At 47.3% G+C, this 22,166-nt stretch overlaps 1 protein-coding gene across 1 annotated transcript in view; it reads left to right on the top strand.

The window, feature by feature from the left end:
* The window catches only part of ACOXL (acyl-CoA oxidase like), a 395,512-nt gene that overhangs the window by 62,121 nt on the left and 311,225 nt on the right, over nucleotides 1-22,166 (top strand). Inside the window, exons 4-9 of the mRNA XM_053588707.1 lie at nucleotides 4,332-4,418; nucleotides 4,722-4,820; nucleotides 8,754-8,868; nucleotides 9,172-9,258; nucleotides 11,118-11,190; nucleotides 15,645-15,777. Coding sequence (XP_053444682.1) covers nucleotides 4,332-4,418; nucleotides 4,722-4,820; nucleotides 8,754-8,868; nucleotides 9,172-9,258; nucleotides 11,118-11,190; nucleotides 15,645-15,777 — 594 coding nt within the window. The remainder of the gene's footprint in view (nucleotides 1-4,331; nucleotides 4,419-4,721; nucleotides 4,821-8,753; nucleotides 8,869-9,171; nucleotides 9,259-11,117; nucleotides 11,191-15,644; nucleotides 15,778-22,166) is intronic.

The following is a 22,166-nucleotide window of genomic DNA, read 5'->3' as shown; positions in this document are numbered from 1 at the left end:
GAGGGTTGCTGCACTGCACCGCAGGGAAGTGCCGCGAGGCGTGACTCCCCCTCAGCCCGGTGCCCTCTCCTCACTTGCGCGCCTCAGAGTCAATGCTGACCAGTCGCAACTCGGGGACTGTCCGCTCCCCTTGAGAAATCACCCAAGGATCCGAAGTCCTGGGGGACAGGCCTCCGGACCTCAGTGGGCGGGAGGGGAGCGCTGGGGATTCAGGGTTGCCGGCAAAGGATTCCCAAAGTTTTATTCAGCCCTATGTCCGGCAGGAGAACGCCACGGCACCCCAGTAGGGGAGGTAGGTCCAGTTTTTAGAAGGTCTCTCCCGTGGAGTGTAGTGGGAGGGCCTTTAATTTCTGCCCACTTGTTCAATTGTGGGGCTCTTGAGCCGGTCTCATGGGGGAGGGGGACTCCCGTCCGCTTGGTGGTGGATTTTGTACCTTTTGTTTGCGTCCTTGTGATCACAACTTGCCTCAGTGGTGTTGATGTGCGTTCTTCAGCCTTCTCTCTTGGTGAGGCTCAAGTCCACCAGGATACTTACTAAATTCCTGTCCCTTAACTCTCCTTCTGGACGGGAGCCTTTGTTGAAAGCTGGCTTCAGTCCGCCATCTTGTCTCCCCTCCCTCTCTGCCTCATCTTATAAGGGCACTAATCCCATCATGGGGGCCACACCCTTATAAACTCTTCTAACCCACATTACCTCCCAAAGTCCTTATCTCCAAATACCATCACATATGATGGGATTAGGGCTTCAACATATGAAATTCTGGGGTGGGAAGGATAATTCTGAGTGCATTTATGAGATCACCCTTGTCTCAAAAACCACTTCCAGTGCCTCATTTTATCCCATTTGCTCTTGGAATGAAAAGCTCCTGAATGCACTTGAAGTTTGTTTAAGAGAAGGTCTGTTGAGCTGTTATATAGAAGGGCCTCTTGCAGCCATGGTACTGGCAGGCTTCTTGCATGAGGAGACCTCACTGGTCCATCATGGAAGGGACATGGTCAGAACAAGGTGGGCTCACATTCTGTCTGTAGGACTTCCCAGTCATGGCTCTGGCATGTTAGTTTTCTCTTTTGTAAAGGTGACATTGCTAATGCCCATTCATATGTTGTGTGCAGATTTCAATTGAGCCCTGTGCTAATCCTGGCACGTAGCAAGAGAGCGGTCCATGAGGGATGGGAACTGTAACCTCCTGGGACATGGGCAGAGGCCTCTTGTAAGAATCTTCTATCTAGTAGCTCTGTAGGTGAACGGAGGTGAAACTGACCTACCTTCCCAGGACTAGCGGAGCAGATTTCCCTCCCATTTTGGGGTGTCTCTTTCTAATTTCCATTTGAAAGCTAAGAGGCCCTGCCAGGGCCCTGTCCTTTGGCCCCTGTAGCCTGTCCTGACTGCACCTTCCAGCCTTCAAGTATCTCCAACTGTGGCCCCTGGAGGCTGCTGCTAGCCCTTGCTGGGCAATTCATTGTCATTATTTCACGAACCTGATGCTGTAGCTGTGCTTTTCCATTGAAGTGAGAGAGGAGAGAGCGGGCTTTCCCAGACAGAAAGACAAGGTGGGCGCATGCTCGAAGTTAGAGTTTTCGTTAGATTTTCTCCTTTTTATTTCCTTGCCCTTGCTTTTTCCAATCTCTCTTGGAACGGATGGACCTGTGTGTGTCCTGTTCAGGACCTGGGAAGTCACAGCAGCATTGTGACAGACACGGCGCCCTCTCAGAGGAGAACTTTGAACGCTCCCTCAGGATGGTTGGTGCCACCTCCTGTCAGGCTTAGCATCTCTGTCTTGACACACCTGTCCCTTCCTCCTGGCTCATCCCAGCTCCTCCTCTAAGCTGCCCCTCCACCTGGTGACTCAGGTTACAAACCCAAGGGTCTCTTGGAGTCCTTGCCTTCCTTCTCCTCCCAAATCCACCCCATTGGTTCTTTCTCCAGAATCTACCCTGAATCCCTCTGCTTCCCTCCCAGGAGGCACCTGCTGAAAGCATGTCAGGCCAGAGTCCACCAGGAGCTCTTCTTGCCCTTGGCCCAGCGTTGCTGTTTACCTGCCATTCAGAGAGTGTGGCTTTTGTGGGAGAAGAACCTCGCATTTGACCTGTGTTGGTTGGGGTTGCCCAGATACCACCTCTGTTAACTGTTGCAGTTTTCTCCAAACCTACAGGTTCAATCCCACAGCCCAGAGCTCCCTAAATACATTTGGTGAAAGGGGGATTTCAAAATGTGGGTTTTGAAATACTATGGGTTTTCCTCCTTCCTTAAACCTAGGAAATGAATATATTGTCAATAATGCATTAACCACCAGCCAAAGAGATTTAGCGGTGGAAAGTCCAACTTTAGTGTTAGAAAAAACACTTTTTTTTTTTGGCCGGGGCTGGGTTTGAACCCACCACCTCTGGCATAGGGGGCTGGTGCCCTACTCCTTTGAGCCACAGGCGCTGCCCTACATATATATATATTTTTAACTTAACTTCTAAGACGGTTTAGGGAGAAAACATGTTCTATTTGGATGGCTTACATTTCTGGTGCTGGAATTAGCAATGCAATTTGCAGTGCTTGTGACGATTCTGTGAAGTGTGCTGAGTCATCAGGGCATGAAATGTCTTCCCAGGATACTTTATGATTCCCCAAATGAAAAGCATTTCACTTGTCAGATGTGATTGGTGAAGTTTGAGTGTCCTGACATCAGAGCATTTTGGCTGCTCAGGGCTGTTGGAACCAATCAAGTGCCATTTAGGAAGTTAGCCCTAGGTTGATCGTACATGTGGGGGACAGTGGGTGCCTCCGAATGCAGTGACCCCAGGACAACAGTCCAGTCCCAACTTGCCAAAACAAAAGTGGCACTTCCTGGCTATTGTAACTGCTATATATAGAACGCATGATGAGCCGGGCATGGCTCTGAGCACTTTACGTGAGGAGTCCTGGGTGCAGCAGGCTTCAGGGGTGGGTGTGTGGGACCTGTCTCTCCCATCTCTGCCTCCCAGCCTCCACCTGGCCCCAGGGACTGGCTTCCTTTAGCAGCTCCTGGGGACCCGTCTCTCCCATCTCTGCCTCCCAGCCTCCACCTGGCCCCAGGCACTGGCTTCCTTGAGCAGCTCCTGGCCATAAGGATGCCAGCAGCAGAGGCCTCCATCCCTCCAGGTTCCACTGCATCACCAAGGAGGGCTTCTCTTTTGCAGTAACTCACCCACATGTTCCAGCTACCTCTTTGAGTCGACCCACCCAGGTCACATGTCTGTCCCTAGAGCCATCCTTATGGCCAGCGGGATGACCCAGATCCTAAAACTGGGGGTGGGGTGGACACCACACACAAACCATTTGGACCGATTCTTGTGGGGGATGGCTCCGAGGCAGAGGAAGACTGGGCTGTGTGGTTGGCTGGGGTATGGGGGGTGCGAGTGCTGACCTACAGACACAGTGGGTCCCTGCACTCAGTTCTTCTGTCTCTGCAACAGTCACCCTGCTCTTTCCAGATGGCCCTGTTTAAGCCCCTCTTCCTCATCTTCTTCCTCCTCCTCCCTGTCAGCACTACTTTTCCAGGGTTTCCAAAAGATCAGGTAGAGTGCTACGCACTCGCCCCTTGAGTTCTCACGGTACCCCTGTTGGGGAGCACCAGGTGTCAGGTGGCTGGGGTGGAGCCCCAGCCCTTCTCCCCTTTCTCGAGGTGTGGCCCCACAAGATACTTTCCCTCTGTGAACCCCAGTGTCCTCCACTGTTGAGTTGGGGTGATGAGGTTTTCTTTGCAGGATGCCGTGAGCATCGTCCAGCTTGTGTGCGTGGAGCTCAGTGTGTGGGTGCACTCCTCATTTGCTCCATTCGTCAGATGAGGAAGCTTGGGCTGCCGTGTCATCTGTCCAGGATCCCACAGCCAGTGGAGGCTGAATGCCTGGTCTATCCCATCGCCCCTCCCCAAAGCTTTCCTGCTTGCTGGCTGCTTCCCATGGTGGAGCTCCCCTGGCTGATGGGCCAGCGTCTGGGGTCACAGTGCACACACTTTGCTGCAGGCCTTCTGCATCCCTGGCCCTGAGCTAGAACTGGACAGACAGGGCAGAGTGAGCGCTCAGAACACTCAATGATGGGGTGGGGAGGTGGCCTTGAGCATGGAGGACTCCCTTGCTGAGTTGGGGTGGCTCCTCTGAGGCAGTGACCCACCATCCTTGTCTGCAGAGAGGAGCTGGAGCTTGCAAGTGGTGGAGGGGGAGGAAGAGGAAGCTTGCCACTGGTGGGACTTAGACAAAGTTTAGGGAGCCAAATAGATGCTCCTTGAATGGAGTGTGGCCAGTGATTTGTCATTTAGTTGTTGGCTCTTGCTAACAATTGCTTGTATTATCCTTGTTTGCAGTGTGGAATAATTTACTGGCTGTTTGGTGGTGCTGTCAGGAATCTCGGAAGCCCCAGACATGTTACTAAGTGGTTTCAGCCACTCCAGGTATGGCCTGGGCCTCAATAGATGCCTTCTATGGAGAGCCTTAAAAATCCTCAGTAGTTAGATGTATGTGTGTGTGTTTCAAGAATAAGAAAATAAAACAGAATTTGTGTTAGCAAAAGTCTCATACATGATGAGAATTCCAAGACTATCACTTTTTTATTGTGCGTTTGTCGTGTTGTTAAGCCTGTGTGAACTTGTCATCAGACTGAATTTTTTATAATTTATAAAAAATTTATAAATAACTATTCAAATCGTCACCCATCTGATCAGCTAATTCCCTTTCTAACATCTGGCGAACTCCAGGAGCAGAAATACACTGGGATGTTTGCAATGACCGAGAGGGGCCACGGGAGCAACGTGCGAGGGATCCAGACGGAAGCCACTTTTGACCGCTCTGCACAGGTGAGGACTCTGCCCATTGTCCTACTGGTCAGGGCTCTGACAGGAAACCTGCACAGAACCAGGCTCTCCCTCTCCAGCATCGTACCCTCTGTGTGTGCTCTCTGGGCCATGGGGCTCAGATGCAGAGCAATCGTCTAGGTGTTCTAGTCGAGGTGGGTGTATGCCCAAGCCCTCGTGAATCCAGCACCAGCCAGTGGTTAAATAGCACCCGTGATGTGCCAGGCACAGCTCTGAGCACACTGCGTGTGCTTGTTAACTTAATCCCTTGTCATAACTCCATGAGAACTACATTAAGGCCATTTCATTGTGCATGGTAACCTGCACTGACCTTCTACATGAAGGGTCAGCTTCACCAATCTTACTTTTTCATTTTCCTTTTTCTGATGTTTTTTTCTTTTCCTTTCCTTGTTTTCCTCTTCCCTTCTCTCTTTTTTTTCTGTTTTTCTTCCCTTCTTACTAATTGACAGAATATTCGCTCAGAATTGGTCTCTCTCCCCGTGATGGGTCTCAACCTGCATGGTGAACACTCTGTAACCCTTACGGCTCCCACGCTGTCCTGAACAAAGAAGCCACTGTTTACTCATGTCACTCTCCTTTATAGTTTCTGGCTTGAAACTGGGTAGTCCTAAGCATGATAAAGGGATAAACACGTTGTGAAGTTCTTTCTAGAAAGGAGGCCCTGTAAGTCAGTGTGTGTAAGCATGAGCTGGGTGTGGGTGTGGGCCTGGCGTGGACGTGGGGCTGCTCCGTCTGGCATTTTCCCTGAGTTAGTCCTTTAGAGTCTGACTGTTGTTAGCAGGGCCTCCTGCTAGGTGGAGGTGATCAGAGTCCAGAATGAAAGATTCAGGAGGAGGTTGTATTAGAAGATGCTCTGCTTTCCCTGCGGTTCTGGTGTTAGTTCTCTGCAGCAGCCAGTGATGTCCAGGGTCATGGTAAGAACAAGAACAGGCACTGATGTTTATTGACTACTCACTATGTGCCATGCTCTGTGTCAAATTCATGTAGTAGTATGCATTTTCTCCCAGGGACAATCCCATAAACATGACTTTAAACCTTTCATATTAACCGAGCACAGGTGTATTAGGCACTAGGTTAAGCCCTGTGTGTGCAACATCGTGTCAAATGTTCTGTAATCTTAGAACATATTAGAAAGGTATTATTGTCCCTACTTTACAGATGGGGAAACTGAGGCTCTCAGAGGTTAGAAAACTGACTCTGGTTACCCAGTTAATAAGCCAGTCTTACGTTCAGTTGTTACTGTTCAGTTAACAGTGTGGCTTTCCTGCTAGTGGTGCCACGCTGGCCTAATATCCTTCGGATTGGGGCTGGCTGGTTATTTTTCTCCCTGAGCTATGGTATCGAGGTCACCTTGCTGTCATTGATGGGGAGGGGAGAACCACCTGCAATTCTTATTTATTTGTTTCTTCTCACAATTATTTTTTTCCCACAAAAATAATTTCCTGTGTTGGTCCCCTTTTCCCCAAACAGCATAAATGATTTAGCTACCTGGTGTTTCTTGGCAGCTGCTGCTGTCTGACAGGGGAGTTGCAAAGTTGAAATCGTAATGACGGGGAGCCTCCGGTGAGCACTGTGCCCCCCTGAGGGTGGGAGAGAGAACCAGCCCATCATAAACTCACACCACCGAGAATTGACATAGCAGGGGATGGATTTCTCCCTTCATTGGGTTCTGTGTTTTCCCCTTCATTTCCCTTTTAAAATGTTAGAGAGTATTAAATGAGTGTTCTCTCCCTCAAGGACTGTTTGAATCTCTTGTATTTTCTTGGTTATTCATTCCCATAGGTTGGTTGTTTTATATTTATTTTGGGGGTAGGGTGGGTAGATTGGGTAGTGTTATGGATAGTTCAGGGGAAGAGAGAGTTTTATAATTACACTTTATGCTAACTAGCAAAAAGAAATGAAGTTATGAGCTCTCCAGCCCAAATCATCTTGTTTAGCATTTACAACACTGACCATTTTGCTGGCCTCCAATGAATAATTATTCTAGTACCTGACACTCAGGGTGTGTGGTATTTAGAGTGAGCTTTAACTCCAGGTTTTTGGCTGATGCAAACTTTCCAAATCAAGTATTTTGCCAGAAGTGACAGATCCCCTTTCCCAGGGTGTAGCAGATGTTTACAGGGGATGGAGGGCTTCCTGCCCCCTCCCCATTCCAACAGATCTCCTCTGCCAGGCCCGTGTTTCCTCGGCTACTTCCCTTTCTTCTCCCCACCTTCCACTCCAGGTGTAAGCTTTCCCCTGTCCACGTGGGTTGTGGCAACCATGGTGTCTTTTATTGTACCTAAACTCAAGGAATTCTTTTCTTTGAGAAGTCCTGGCTGGCTTGATAAGACAAGGGCAACCTCCAGAGACTTCTCTTAAAAAGATTCAGTTTGTCCATTTATGTTTCTGAACAGCCCTTGCACATGTTAAAAGTTTCTCTCTGCAAACCTATGTCAGAGAATGTTTTCTTAGGCTTCAAGACTGTATTTTTTGGCCAGAGGAAAAGTATTGTCCATATGCTTTATAGTCTGAAATCTGAGATAATCTTTGTGTGATCAATAGCTTGTTGGTTTAGTTCACATCTTTAACAGTGTCAACTACGATTGAATTTGCAGTTCAGCTCTGCCATTTCCCCTGGGCTCCCTAAGTTGTCCCGGGTACCCTGTATCCAGAGCTGGAAGTATGGTCAGTCCCTCCTTGGCAAGAGGTTTGAAGATAACCCTGGAGTCAAGTGAGATCAGGGATGACCACGAAGGGGAGTGTTTCCACTGTGAGCCTTGTATTGGCTTCCAGAGAGTAGGAAACAGGAGTTCTGAACAGACACTGAAAACAAAAAGCCTGCCTGTTCTTCCTGCTTCTTTGTGACCAGTGTTAGTTTCAGACTGTTTTGAGCTGGAATCCTTGGAGATATTCAGTGACAAAGTGCTTGGTACCTTCTGAGATTTTTCCCTCCTAAGATGGAGACTCATTTACAAGTGCTTTTGTTTTAAGAGCTTGACGCATGAACCTCTTGGGAGGACCTTTATTACCTTCACTGATCAGGAAAATAAAGAGGCAGGCTTGGAAACAGTCATCTGAAGGCTTAAATGGCTGATTTCTTTTTATAAAAACCAAAATTGTTATTGCTTGATATTCTAAGCAATGGCAGGAAGAGGTCACGGTTGCCTATTAGTCTTGCTTGCATCCAGGCATCCAGTTTTGGGCCTTTGGTTACTTGGTTGCTGTTGCACAGACCCTTGTGTTGGAGGCAGGGATGTTCAGGGCCCAGGAAACAGCAGAGGCCACGAGGAACCAAGTGATTTGCCCAGGAGGGGCAAACACTAGCAGTCAAAATCAAACAGACGGATGTGGACCCTGGAACAATCCATCTAGGGGCCCAGATCGTTGGCTGTTCCACCTTTTGTTGGTGGAACATCTCACACAGGTGGGGTGTATGGGGATTCAGGGGTGTGTGGAGAGCTGAGTATGGACCACCAGGGCTTTTTAGCAAGTTTGGTGTTAGAGTATTTAAAATTCAAAGCCTTAGTGTGAAAGTAGTCTAGAGAGAAAGACGTTGATAATCGAAGAAAGATTTCATACACGTCAGTCTGGCATTCTAAAGAAGAGAGACCAGGAAGGAGTGATAGTTTTCAGCTGTTGAAAAGTGGTAACTTACTCCTCTGATTGGATTTTTCTTTGAAAAATCACTTTAGTGTTCATTCATTTTCAGAGTTGAAGTAGAGATGATATGAGCGTTGAGGTGATAGCACAGTGGGGCTGGCTTCCCCAGGTGGAGGTACGGATCTTCCACTTGTCTCCTCTTTGCTGTGAAACCAACTGAACACGGTGCCCTGCACCCGGGGATCTATTTTCAAGTGTTTGTTGCCTTGAGCCAAGAACTTGAAATGAGCCGTAGGAACGGAAACACCCTGTCACTTTGCTCTTTCTGTGCAGGAGTTTGTAATTGACACGCCATGTGAAAACGCCAAGAAGATGTATATTGGAAACGCCATGCATGGGAATTATGCAGCAGTCTTTGCCCAGCTCATCATAAATGGAAGATCTCAAGGTTTGTTACTGACGCAGGCGACCAGAATAATTCTCTTCACTATTACTGTTTTCCAGTGGAAACCCACTTGGCGGGGCTTTTTTTATCTTGTAGAAAATTTAGTACTAACTTTATCTCCTAAATATACATGTTGATGGAATCTATTATTACATTTTGACATCACACCATTATGTGTAGTGCACAGTTGTGGAACTGAATGAATTTGGGGGTCAGAATAATTTTATTCCATTTTAGGAAATAAAGAAAGGCTTACTCATATCTTTAGAAAGGACAGCTTAATAACAACCACGATGTCTTTCTTAGGGCCCCACTGTTTCATTGTTCCTGTCCGGGATGAAAAGGGAACCTTGTACCCAGGAGTGACAGCTATTGATATGATGTACAAAGAAGGTGAGTCTGCAGGGAGCCCCTCTCCTGGGCTCATTCAAACTTCCCATCTGCTCCCCACCCCACCTGGGGAGATTCTAACCAAATTCATCTCACTGAAACAGTGAATGCCAACACTTCCCCCAGAGAAGACTCTGATTTTGAAGCCTCAGTAAGAAAGAGTCTTTTATGTGCAACTGTTAGAGAATGTTGTAGGTTGCCATTTGAGAATGTGGGTTGGTCTCATCATTTTCTCCCAGGTCCTCAAATTTCCTAGTAATGAGGCAGTTTTGCCCTTTTGCCCTGAACACTGTTCTGTCTTCTCTCCCCTTCTCAGACTGTGGGCTTTCAGAGAGCCTCTGTCGTCCTATCTTCTGGGCCCCTTGGCTGCCAGCCGGAGGCCTGTGCTCATGAGGCCCTTCAGGAGTGCTAAGGATTGACTCCATGCATCCGTGCATTGGTAGCTAGGGCTGCCATACCAATAGCTTGGGTGGCTTCAACAACAAAAATTTATTGTCTCACAGTTCTGAAGGTGGCAAATCCAACATTAAGGTATTAGTAGGGTTGGTTCTTTCAAGGGTGGTGGGAAAGCTGTGCCCCAGGACTTCTTTTGTGGCTGTAAACAGACACCTGCGTGTTAACCTGGTGTTCTCCCTGCCTGCACATCTGTCTCCACATTTCTCTGTCTTACAGGACACTGGTGATTTAGATTAGGGCCCAAACTGATGACCTCATTTTACCTCTGTAAAGACTCTGTCTCCAAATAAGGTCACATACACAGTTGTAGGGTTGAGAACTTCAGCATATGAATTTGGGAGAGGTACAATTTAAGCCCTAACACTCAGTGAGATTAGGCCATGCCTGTGGTCTCCAGTGGCCATCCTTGGCCAAAGGCAAGCCAAGCCAGAGAAGGCAGTCTGGGAGAAAAAGAAAAAAAGAGAGAAGAAAGAGTAGAAGAGAAGAGGGGAGAAGCCCATCATTTGGTGGAGGGGGATTGTCTCCTCCCAGCCCTAGTGTTTACTGACTATGGCTGTGGCTGCAGGTGGGTTTTGAGGGGGGTTAAATGCATCTCCCATGGGTGACTGAGTCCCGGGCTGGGCCTGGCCCCGTGAAAGTGCTTTTTATGTCAAGTGTTGCTGAGAGCAGAAGGGTAGGCTGAGCTCTCTGAAGTTGTGCCAGGCATTGAAAACTCTGGCAACGGCAGAAAGTCTGCTTTGGTGTCCTTGTAAGCCCCTAAATGCAAGTGTGTCCTTGTCAAGGGGTGATATTCTAAAGAAACATTTACTAAAGACAGATTTTTTTTCCCCCAGATTAAATCTCCCTAAATGTTTGTGGACAAAGAGTAGGCCCCAGACTCTGACAGGTGTCTTTACGAATTGGGTCTGGCAGATTTCGGAACCACCCCCACTGTCCCTATGGCCATTTCCCCAGGTCTGGTGGGCATCGCTTTCACCAGTTCACCCTGTATGCTACAGAGGGAGCACCGGGTGGGAGGACAGATTGGAGCTGGAGGGAGCATGTCAGCTTTCATCCTTCTGTCTTTAGCTTCCCATCCTTGGAGTTGCTTAGAACTCTCCCTTCCTCAGTCACAGTCGCTGCATGGGAGGCAGGTGCCCCTGCCAGATCCCCAGAGCATGTAGGCTGCCCAGGAGGAAAAGCACGTTCTTCTCCATTCTCACTAGGGAGGAATGAGCTAAGTGGGCCAAAGAAACAGGCACAGTTCATCAAGGAAACACAAACAACGTCCCCTCTCCCCAAATAAAAAAGCATCAACAATTCTGAAAGTAAAAAAAGGGCTTTGCATTTTAGTGGAGATAGGGCTGGGAAGTAGTAGGGACTATATCTCTGATGCTTCATCAATTGCTTCTTTCTGTTCTTTCTAGGTCTGCAAGGTGTGGATAATGGGATTTTAATATTTGACAAGGTTCGGATTCCCAGGGAGAACCTGCTGGACAAGTAAGTATCTCCTTCACTGGGTCAGCAGTGGACATGATCCGCCTGCTCTGCCAAGCTGGCCTGGTTCCTGGGTGGTCTTCCCCTAACCAACTCCACAAGTTTATTGACAGCTAACTGGAAATAGAAAAAATTTCAAATTATTCACCCTGCTATCGCCCAGATAGAATGGTGATTACACTTCAATGTACATCTGCCTTCCATGCCAATATGTCTAAATAGAGAGATGTTGGATTTTTACCAAATGAAATACACCTATGGATTCTGTTTTTTTTGTTTTGAGACAGAGTCTCACTGTGTCACCCTTGGTAGAGTGCCTTGGTGTCACAGCTCACAGCAACCTCAAACTCTTGGGCTTAAGCTATTCTCTTGCCTCAGCCCCAAGTAGCTGGGACTACAGGTGCCCACCACAATGCCTGGCTATTTTTTTTTTTTTTTTTTTGTCGTTGTTATTATTGTTTGGCAGGCTGGGGCTGGCTTCAAACCCACCAGCCTCCGTGTATGTGGTGTATGTGGCTGGTCCCCTAACTGCTGAGCTACAGGTGCCGAGGCCATTTTTAAAAAATTATTTTTATTATTATTATTATTATTTTTTTGAGGCAGAGTCTCACTCTGTTGCCTCAGGCTAGAGTGCTGTGGCCTCAGCTTAGCTCACAGCAACCTGAAACTTCTGGGTTCAAGCAATTCTCCTGACTCAGTCTCCTGAGTAGCTGGGACTATAGGAACCCACCATAATGTCTAGCTACTTTTTCTGTTTTTATTAGAGACAGGGGCTCAGTTTGCTTAGTCTGGTCTTGAACTCCTGAGTTCAAGCGATCCTCTTGCCTTGGCCTCCCAGAGTGCTGGGATTACAGGACTGTGCCACTGCTCCCAGCCCAGATTCTGTTTCTTAATAACTTGTAATTTCCATTTAACATTATATATAAAATGTTTTTATATAACAATAAACACACACACATATTATCATTTTTGGTAATAGATAAATAAATGATTATACATTATATATATACAAGTTATATAATCAATCCCTTTTGATTATGTAGCTTGTATTATTGGGCAGTTAGGTTTTTTCCTATTTTTATTTTGCTATTATAAGCAGATTAGTGCTATTGCTGCCCTTGTGGGTGGCAGGAGCTAAGGCAACATCCAGGTGTGTTCTGGGGTTCATGATGCTCTTTGCAGAAGCTAAGAAACACCAAGTTTCTTTCATTTTCTCAGCAGTGTTTCACATATCCAATAAAAATCCTGAGCCACAGTCATATTTAAATTGTGACAAAGCCAGCAATCAGGAGAACATAACACACAGTCTCCCTGTGGATTTTCCTCGAATGCTTTAGTCTTTTTTTGTTGCCTGTAAGTTCTTGCCAACAGATAAATGTGGTAGTAAATGCCAAAAGTTTTTATGGGAAACAAACTTAAAATGGACCAAATTCTGTTTAACATTTTTTCTCCTTGGAATTGGTAGGAAATAAAATGGAAACAACAAAAGCATGTTTGCATCTTTTTTTTTTCTTATTTATTTATTTATTGTTGGGGATTCATTGAGGGTACAATAAGCCAGGTTACATTGATTGCAATTGTTAGGCAAAGTCCCTCTTGCAATCATGTCTTGCCTCCATAAAGTGTGACACACACCAAGGCCCCACCCCCCTCCCTCCGTCCCTCTTTCTGCTTTTCCTCCCCCCCGCATAACCTTAATTGTCATTAATTGTCCTCATATCAAAATTGAGTACATAGGATCTTTATCTTGGTTGGTGCTGAACCCCCCAGATCCCCTCAGGAGCCCCCAGTGCTTGTGAGAGTGAATGTGAAAACCGCCAATCCTCCCCTGAGGTGTCTCCACATTTCCTGGTCACTTGTCAGCATCAGTCCACTCTGGGAGATGGGGAATAGTGAAGGAAAGCCACAGATGTGGTTCTCCTTGTAGCTCAACACCTGAATGAAATTTTGCCCAGTCTTCCACCAGAAACTGGACCATCTAGCTAAGCATGCATTCAGTGCACTACAAATTGGAGATTCAGGGTCAAGGAGAAAAAAAAAGATAATGAGCTACCTTGTTTGTAGAAAATGTGAGGACATACATTCTTTGATAAGCAAGATTTGATTACAACATCATTCAAGTTGCCCCTTCCTCCCAATACTATAGAATAACAGTAGCAACATAGGAGTTTTGAGACTTGTGGAGTAGCCCTACTTATGATCTCTCACTTGATAAAGAGTGTGTTAGCAAATAGATGTACAGTCAATGCAATGCTTGTCAAAATCCCAGCTGCCTCTTTTTTTTCTTTTTTTGGAGAAATTGAGAAACTGATCCCAAAATTCATATGGAAATTCAAGAGACTCAGAAAAGTCAAAATAATTTTCATGAAGAAAACCAAAGTAGGAGGACTTGTGTGTAATTCGAAAACTTGCTACAGAGGACCAGTAATCAAGACAGATTGGATAATCTTGCATAAGGATAGGTATATGGGATAGAATGAAAAGTCTAGAAATAAGACCTCACATATAGTCAATAAATACTCAACTAGAGTGCCATGACAATTCAGCAGGGAAAGAATAGTCTTGTTAACAAATGATGCTGGAGCAATTGGATATCCATATACAAGAGTGTGAAGTTGGACCTCTACCTCACACCATACAGACAATTAGCACAACATGGGTCACAGACCTAACTGTAGGGGCTAAAACTATAAAACTCTGAGAAGGGCGGTGCCTCTGGCTCAGTGAGTATACCGAGGGTGGAGGGTTCAAACCCAGCCCTGGCCAAACTGCAAGAAAAAAATAGCTGGGCGTTGTGGTGAGCACCTGTAGTCCCAGCTACTTGGGAGGCTGAGGCAAGAGAATCGCCTAAACCCAAGAGCTGGAGGTTGCTGTGAGCTGTGATGCCATGGCACTCTACTGAGGGCGACAAAATGACTCTGTCTCTAAAAAAAAAACCAAAAAAACTGAGAAGAAAACATAGCTGTAAATTTTTGTGACCTTGGTTTAGGCAATGATTTGTTACATGTGGCACCAAAAGAACAACTAAATAAAGAAAAGATAGATAAATTAGACTTTATCAAAATTAATAACCTTTGTGCATCAACGTATACTATGCAGAAAGTGAGAGTGGGAGAAAATATTTGTAACTCATATATATCATAAAGGTGTAGTATCAAGAGTATAAAGAAAACTATTACCATCCAGCAATAAAAAGACAAATAACCCAATTTAAAAATGTGCAAAAACATGAATAGATAAAAACAATTAGCTCATAAGTACATGAAAAGATACTTAACATCACTGGTATTAGGAAAATACAAGTCAAAATCACAACATCATACCATTGTGTACCCTTGAGGATATAATATCAGAGATGGACAGTGGAGAAATGACAATCATCATACATTCTCTGATGAGGGTGTAAAATGGTGTCACCGATAGGAAAAACAGTTTGGCAGTTCTTAAAAGTCAACAAATGACCCAGCAATTCTACTCCTAGATATGTATGAAACCATTGTCCTCGAGAGAGTTAGAAACAAATGTTCACTCAAAACTTGTACATAGATGTCCATAGCATAATTATTCATAATAGCCCCAACATGAAGACCATCCAGTGTCCATCCAGTGATGAAAGGGTAAATAAAATGAGGGATATCCCTACAATAGGATATTACTCAGCCATCAATAGGAAGGAAGTACTGAAACGTGCAGTAACACTGATGAACCTTGAGAGCATTATCCTAAGCCAACCTTCCTAACGCCGTGGTTCTCCACCTTCCTAATGCCGCCACCCTTTAATACATTTCCTCATGTTGTGGTGACCCCCAACCATAAAATTATTTTCGTTGCTACTTCATAACTGTAATTTTGCTACTGCTATGAATCATAATGTAAATATCTGATATGCAGGATGGTCTTAGGCAACCCGTGAAAGGGTCATTTGACCCCAAAAGGAATTGCGACCCACAGGTTGAGAACCTCTGCCCTAGGCCAAAGACACCAGACACAAGACCACATATTACGTGAAGGCGCCTGTGCGACTTATCCAAAGTAGGCAAATCCATAGAGATTGTAGCTTAACAGTTGCCAGGGGCTGGAGGGTGGGGAGAATGGGCCTGACCAATAATGAAGTGGGATGATGGTTGGACAAGTTTGTCACTATACTAAGATCCATTCAATTATATACTACAAAACGGTGAATTTGATTGTATGTGAATTGTATCTCAATTTTTAAAAAGTGGGCTAATGTGTTGTCTGCACACTCAGGCTCTGGTATTGGTTTAGTGTCTCTTATGGAAACCTTTGCCTCCTAGGAGTCAAGCCCCCACCCTTCCTCTGCTTTCTGTCTCATGAAGGGGATTCCAGGACAGAGAAATCCGTGTGCTTTCCTGCGTGTGCACGTGGGAGCCACCTGACCTAATTTCCCGTGGTGCCATGTACGGCTTTTATTAAACCCCTGCCTCCCCTTCCCACAGGTTTGGTTCTGTGGCTCCAGACGGACGGTACCATTCACCTTTTAAGAACAAGAGTGCAAGATTCAATGCCATGCTGGCAGCACTGACCCCTTCACGATTAGCTGTGGCTTTCCAAGCTATGGGTGCCATGAAGGTAGTTGACTCTGATTTCAATTTACTTCGCTGTTAATTCTCTGTGCGATCCAGGGATGGGTGATAGTTCCAGGAGCTGAACTTCTGAGCCTTTGTCGGCATACATGGCCGTGGTTAGTTCCTGAGTAGGTGCTGGCACTTCCAGGTAGCCATACGCAGGGGACATTACCACACTTTTCAGGATGAGACCCCCTCCACCTGCATCCCAGATGCATGCACAAATCACAGTGATGGACAGGGATGTGGTAACACAGCCATAGAAGATGACCCAAGGAGAATGGGTTGTTTAGGGCAAACACATCTGCTGGAAAGAGCTGGCTCATGTCAGCATGCCTTGTCTGAGTCCACTGGGGAGTGTTGATCCTCACATGGCTGTTTAGGGTGTGGCGTTAACTATCACAGGTTGGATTCCATGAAGCCAGACCTCCAGGAGCCATCTCACCCTCTTCTCCCAAGTTCCCTTATACTGGTTTGAATAAAGCAAACTTCCCAGGGCTCTACCGTTTGTTCTCTGGGCTCTCTTTGCCTGGGGGAAAAGTCTATTTTGAGCTCCACTGAGCTTTGTGAAGCTGGAAGAAAAATTGAGACTTCCTAGGAATATACATTTGTGGCTTGAGTCCAGCTTTTCCATCAAGACAGAGTAAATTTCATTCACCTGACTCTAGGCCTGACACAGCCTGCATTTTTCTGAATAGCAGGAAAATTGGACTCTACTGGCTTCTACAGGGTCTTCCATGCTTCACAGGCAGCCTGCCCTGGCCCGGGCTTCCCCTTACCCTGCTCGTCCCATGAGTGGGCACAGCGGTGACACTGACCACGTGTGTGCTCCCTCCTAATCCCACGACCTCACGCCCACCCAGGCCCTGCCTGGTTCCTTTGCAGTGGCTCTTTCCACGGGGTGAGGCGGCTGTTCAGGTCTGAAGCCCCATGTCAGGAGTGGCTCAGCTGGTCCTTTAGCTGAGCTGTCTGATCAGTGAGGCCCCAGGAAGCCTTGTGGTGAAGGCACTAGCACAGACAGCATCAAAATACTGAGGGAAACTGGTTCTTCAAGTCTGTAATAGAAACCATTTGAGCCATCTTCAGGACCCTAGAAAGAGGCAAAAAGAGAAACACCTAGAACTGGAGGCTGGGATTGCATTGACAGCAAGACGGATAACCCCCTGGTACAGGGTTATCACAGAGTATCCCCTGCAACCGCACAGACTCCCAGCAGACCTGACAGGGCTCCCTCTGAGGAGACTGCTGGGAGAGTCTAAAAAATGTGTGGGGGTCCTGGGCTGGGCAGGCTGCCGGCAACTCTGTGCTCTTGTAGTTGGGCACGGGTGATGGTGCGGGAAGGACCGCAGCCCTGTGAGCAGCCAGCAGCCATGAGCTCACTGAATCAGTGGTGTAGTTGTGCAGGGCACGGTGTGGGGTGGTGCTAACAGGGAGGGGTGAGGACCTCCCGGGAGGGCCTTGGTTATAAATATGTCACCAGATCTGGAGCAGTGTGGGGATGGGGAGAGGAGATAGCAGGTGATTTTTAAGTGGCTCCTGGTCTCCTTTCTGCCAAATATTATCAAGAGCCAGCCCCTGCCAGCCCCAGAGGGTCTCAGGGCCCACATTTGCACTAGCTCCTTCCTGAGCATCTGATGTGCATAGTTTGTTCCTGGCTACAGAGAGGCATTTCTTCGTGGTCTAAAATGGAGGGAAAAAGTAAAAAATGTATGAACAATGTAGAGGCATGGTCATGATTGCACGCTCTGAAGTCACAAAACTCTGGGCTCCCGTCTCATCCCCAGTGTGACCATCATTGGTGCTGTGGGCAAGTCAGTGACTTCTAAGCCTCAGTTTCTTCTTCTGTAAGGTGGATCTTGTGATGCCGCTGAGTGAAGGGATGGTGTGCAGTGCTGGCACCGAGAAAATGCTCTATAGCTGTTACTGAGAGAGATGGTTGTTGTTCCTGCTACTGCTGCTGTGCTGTGACTGGCAAGAGAAGGGCTGCCCACAGGAAAGGAATACCAGGCTTTCCCATGAAGCCAATGCCTGGAATCTCGGCCTCCAGGTAACAAGGCAATCTGAAATGCTCTGCAGAGGGGCATGGTGTCCTTTGGTTCCTAGGACCATAAAAACCAGGAACCGGCACCTGCCCTGCCCATCCACACCTTCTCAGGCATTGGGATTGCCAGGCAATGTGGAGATACCACATTGAGGCTGGCGGGGTGAGAGGGGTGGGGGTGGGGGGCTCAGACCCTGCGTAGTCTGGGCACTCAGCCGGACCGCGACCCAGCTGCTGTGATCTCATTGCAAGTGTCTCTGGCGAGGATGATCTCACCGGCGCTCTTGGCTGCTCCCCCTCTGCTGTGGCTCAAACACAGGACATATGTTTTCCCTGCTGAAACCTAAGACAGTCCTGTTTGTTCTGCTCTCGCCGATGAGTGGAAAAAAAGGATCCCTTTCTTGTGCATGCATTCCTTGTATATTAGAAAACTGTCACCGCGGCTCCCCACAGTGACATTCACTCAAGGCTGAGCATGCCTGGTCCTTTTAAACTTTGCCCAGATGTCCTTTTTTTCATGGTTATCTTTTATTTCCGTGACGTTCCTCGGCACTTTCAGATCTTCTCTGAAAGCCTTGCCGTGATAGCCATCCTCTAATTTGGGTCCAAAATGCCAGACCAAATAAATGTTTATTAGCAAGGACACACGGACTAGGAAATGAAGATGGGAGTGGGGCGTTGAGGGAGCTCTGCCCTCTGTACAGGAGAAAAGCAGGGACACTGGTGGGAGTAAGCAATGTAACTGAGGTCTAGCAGATCCTTCTGGGTTGATTTTGCATGGAAGTAAATTCTTTTGAGTAAGACAAGTTCACCTTTTAAATTAGGTGCTGCCCAGTAGCTGGGTCCCACCCGCGGAGCATGTGATTTGGCAGCTCTGGGGCAGGCTTGAGAATCTGAATTTCTGACAAGTTCCCCAGGGGATACACTTGCTCACCTTGTCTTGGGAACCCCTGCATAGAACAGATGGGGTATGGTGGTTGTAAATACCTGGCAGGCGCCATCAGAGGTCCCCTGTGTGATTCTCAGCATCCAGGTCCAAGTTCTTCCATCTCCAGGGTCCTTTGTGACCTCCCCACCCCTCCTCCTTGCCCATCAGCCCTCTGTTCCTTTCCTTCTCTCCCCTGAGCCACTGGGGGAGAGGGTGGAGCTCACACTAGCTGCCGAGTTGCCTGGGTTGCCCCCCATTTTGCATGGTTAATTTCCACATACATTTCAGAGCTCCTGCAATTGTCCTTTCTGTGGAAAGACCACAGCCTGCATATAGTCCTCTGTCACCTGTTCCCGAGGCACTGGACCCCTCCCCCCACAGCATTTATTACAGTATAACTAGTAGTGTAACAGGTGGCTCTGTGTCATCTGCAGCTGGGGCCCTGTGGCCTCACTCACTGCTGTGTGCTCAGCTCCCCACAGTGTAAGGGGGCATAGTAGGCAGCAGAAAATAGGAGTGAGGACAGAGTCAGGGTTCACATCTAATGCCCTGGCATAGCTCTTAGCAGAGGAAAGTCCTCACTCATGTTGGCTCTTGTGCCCCCTCCCCCAAGCCCTCCAGGAGTTTCTGCATTGAGTGGGAAGGAGGCTGTTGCTGTGTCTTGGCTATAACTCTGAATGCATCCCCCGCAACCTGCCCAGAACCAGGAGTCTCCTTCCCTGCCTTCTCTCTGTTGGTCCCAGGCTCTGGTGCTCCTGCCCCATACTGTGAACCCACTTGCTAGTGTGGCCTGGTGGTTCAGGGCAGGGGTGCAGTCACACAGTACACCAGGGGTGCACAGGGGCTGTGCTGAGGGTTGTGAGCTGAGAACACCAGGGCTCCTGGGCTGACTTCTCTGGCACAGACACACCGCTCAGCTGGCCCTAGAGACTGAAAGGCCAACTCCAAGTCCTGCAAGGGTGGAGTATGCAAGGTGGGGCAGCAGAAACTGGTTTCCCAGGGACTCTTGGAACTTGCCATTGGTGCATGACTTTTCTGACAGTGTACATGGTTGGATATGAGTCTGAAGAAGCCGTAGGGCAGTCTCTCCCACCTGTAAATGGGGGTTTGAAATGGGATAGTGTGTCCTTAAATGACCTTTCTGAGACTTTCTGACTGTAAGGGCTCATGAGGCATTAGAACAAAAAGGAGGTTGAGGGCATCTGAGTCTCCTCCAGAGCTGCTGGCCAGTGGCCAGTGAGGCCTTCAAACCACATGGGGATGGCCGTGTGGTCCCTGCCCATATCGGTGAGCTCAGGCACAGCAGGCTGTGTGCTCCCGCTGCCCTCTGGTCTTGCTCTGAGGCTTCCCCTTTGCCCACACTCTGATGCAGCCCCACAGATGTCCCTGCAGTCAATGTCTTAAACATGGTGAACACGCTTCTGGCTCCTGGCCATGTGGCCCTGTGCTACGGTGTCTATGTGCTTTAGTCACAGGCTGGAGCTGGTCAGCTGGCATTAGGGTGGGACATTCTGCCTGTTGTGATGTCCACAACCAGATGCCATGAAGCCTCCTCCTGAATGGAAGTTTACTCAGCCCCCTCAAATTAATAATCTCAGTTTTTGTGGCCATGTTATAAAACTATCTGGCTTTTGTCTGTTTCTTCTTGCTAGAAGATCATCTACTTTTATTTTGTTCTGGAATCACTTTATGTACATCTGTTCTTGTCACTTGGATTGATCTCATTTTTATCATCACTAACAGAACATTTAGTGGACAGGGAAAGTGTCTTTTTATTCAATTTCAGTGCAAGGGCTAGTAGAGCTGTAAATGTCATGGAAGTCTTTTTACTCTTCCACCCCTCCTTCCATCAATCCATCCATATTTCCATTTGTTTATTCACTTATCCATCCACCCACCTGTCCATTCACCTGTCCACCGATCTATTGGTATACTTACCTATCCATTCACTTGCCTGCCCATCCACCTGTCTACCAACTCGCTCATTCACCCACCCATCCACTCACCCATGCAGTCATCATCAGCTATCCCTCCATCATCCATTAGCTATCATCCCACTGCAAAAGTGCACCCATCCCACTACAAAGGATCTAAACACAGAGGTGATCAGTTCACGTATGATTTAGTAGCAGTTAGTGGGGAGCTATGAAGTAGTTTAGAGAAAAGCGATCACCTACCTCATGGACACCACATCCTCCAAAGCCTGCTGCTCTTCCAGCAGTACAGGGCTGAGTAATGAGCGTCTCTGTAAAGTCTTGCATTCCTCAGGGCTCAGCGTTTGGATTTTATGGGGCTGGTAGGAACAGGAGCCCTCTGATGACGAGCACAGCGAGACCACCACCTTATACAGTGTGGCATCATGGAGGGTGGTGTGAGGGGAGGCTTTGGGTTTCCTATAGTGATGTCCTGAAAATGTGTGGTAATTTCAAGTGTGTGTTTCATTGAAGTCAAGGAGGCAAAGTGACTGACATTTACTCTGTTGACATTGTCGTAACATGGCCAGTCCTCAATCACCTGCTCATAGGCAGAGCAGTGCTGGAGAGTTGAAAGTGATAGCCCATCCCCGTCTGTTTCTTGTCTTTTCAGACACGTACTTAGAGGATGTAGGGTCACGTTGCTCATCCCATTCTGCTCAGCTGACGTTATTCTTTATTTTGCACCCACACACCCGCACAGACATGGAGAATTGGCAATCAGGATGTGTGTGGTTGCTGGGATGTCCTGTGGAATGAAGGCTTGAGCCTGGGTGATCCTTGGAGGGGTTATCTGTGAAATACGTGCTTCTTGCTTCCTGGTGTGGAAACTTCCTGACTTGCCCACCAGAGGGCGGCAAATACCAACAATGACTTGCAGATGAGCCTCCCTTTAACTTTATTTACTTTGTTTCCTAAGAAGTGGCTGAGGTTTTGCCATTGTCATCAGTCTATTTAACTTCTTATCAGCTGCCGGTGTTGATTTTTAAAATATGTCAATATAAGAACAGGGTACAACAGCTGAGTAATTGTTGGACTCAATACCAAGATTCTAAATGGGATGTTGGGTTACTTTGATGACTCTTTCAGCTATAATTTGACTCATGAAAGTTTTAAAAAAAATAAACATAAGTTTGGCAGCATTTGGGGTGGGTATAAAATAGTTAAAATAATTTTTTGTGGTGTTTCTATAGTGGTTTACATTTTCAACAACTGAAATCGAAACTTTGTTCTAAAAGATACATCTGCTGCCCCTTTTTCTGAAGACCAGAGAGCTAAGGATAAGTACGTACAACCAGAGACAAGGGGCACCTGATGCGTCTATCTGAAAGGGATATTTGGATTTCCATTTTGAATTTACTTCAATTCCATGAACACATGCTGAGTGCTTTCCTCTTAGCATTGTAGGCAGTGCTGTGTTCCAGGTTATCTCTGTCACACAGGTATGTTGT

The sequence above is a fragment of the Nycticebus coucang genome, chromosome 4, assembly GCF_027406575.1.
Source record: "Nycticebus coucang isolate mNycCou1 chromosome 4, mNycCou1.pri, whole genome shotgun sequence".
Lineage (NCBI taxonomy): Eukaryota > Metazoa > Chordata > Mammalia > Primates > Lorisidae > Nycticebus > Nycticebus coucang.
Note: the sequence above shows the minus strand (reverse complement) of the source record. Positions and strands in the feature narration are given on the sequence as shown.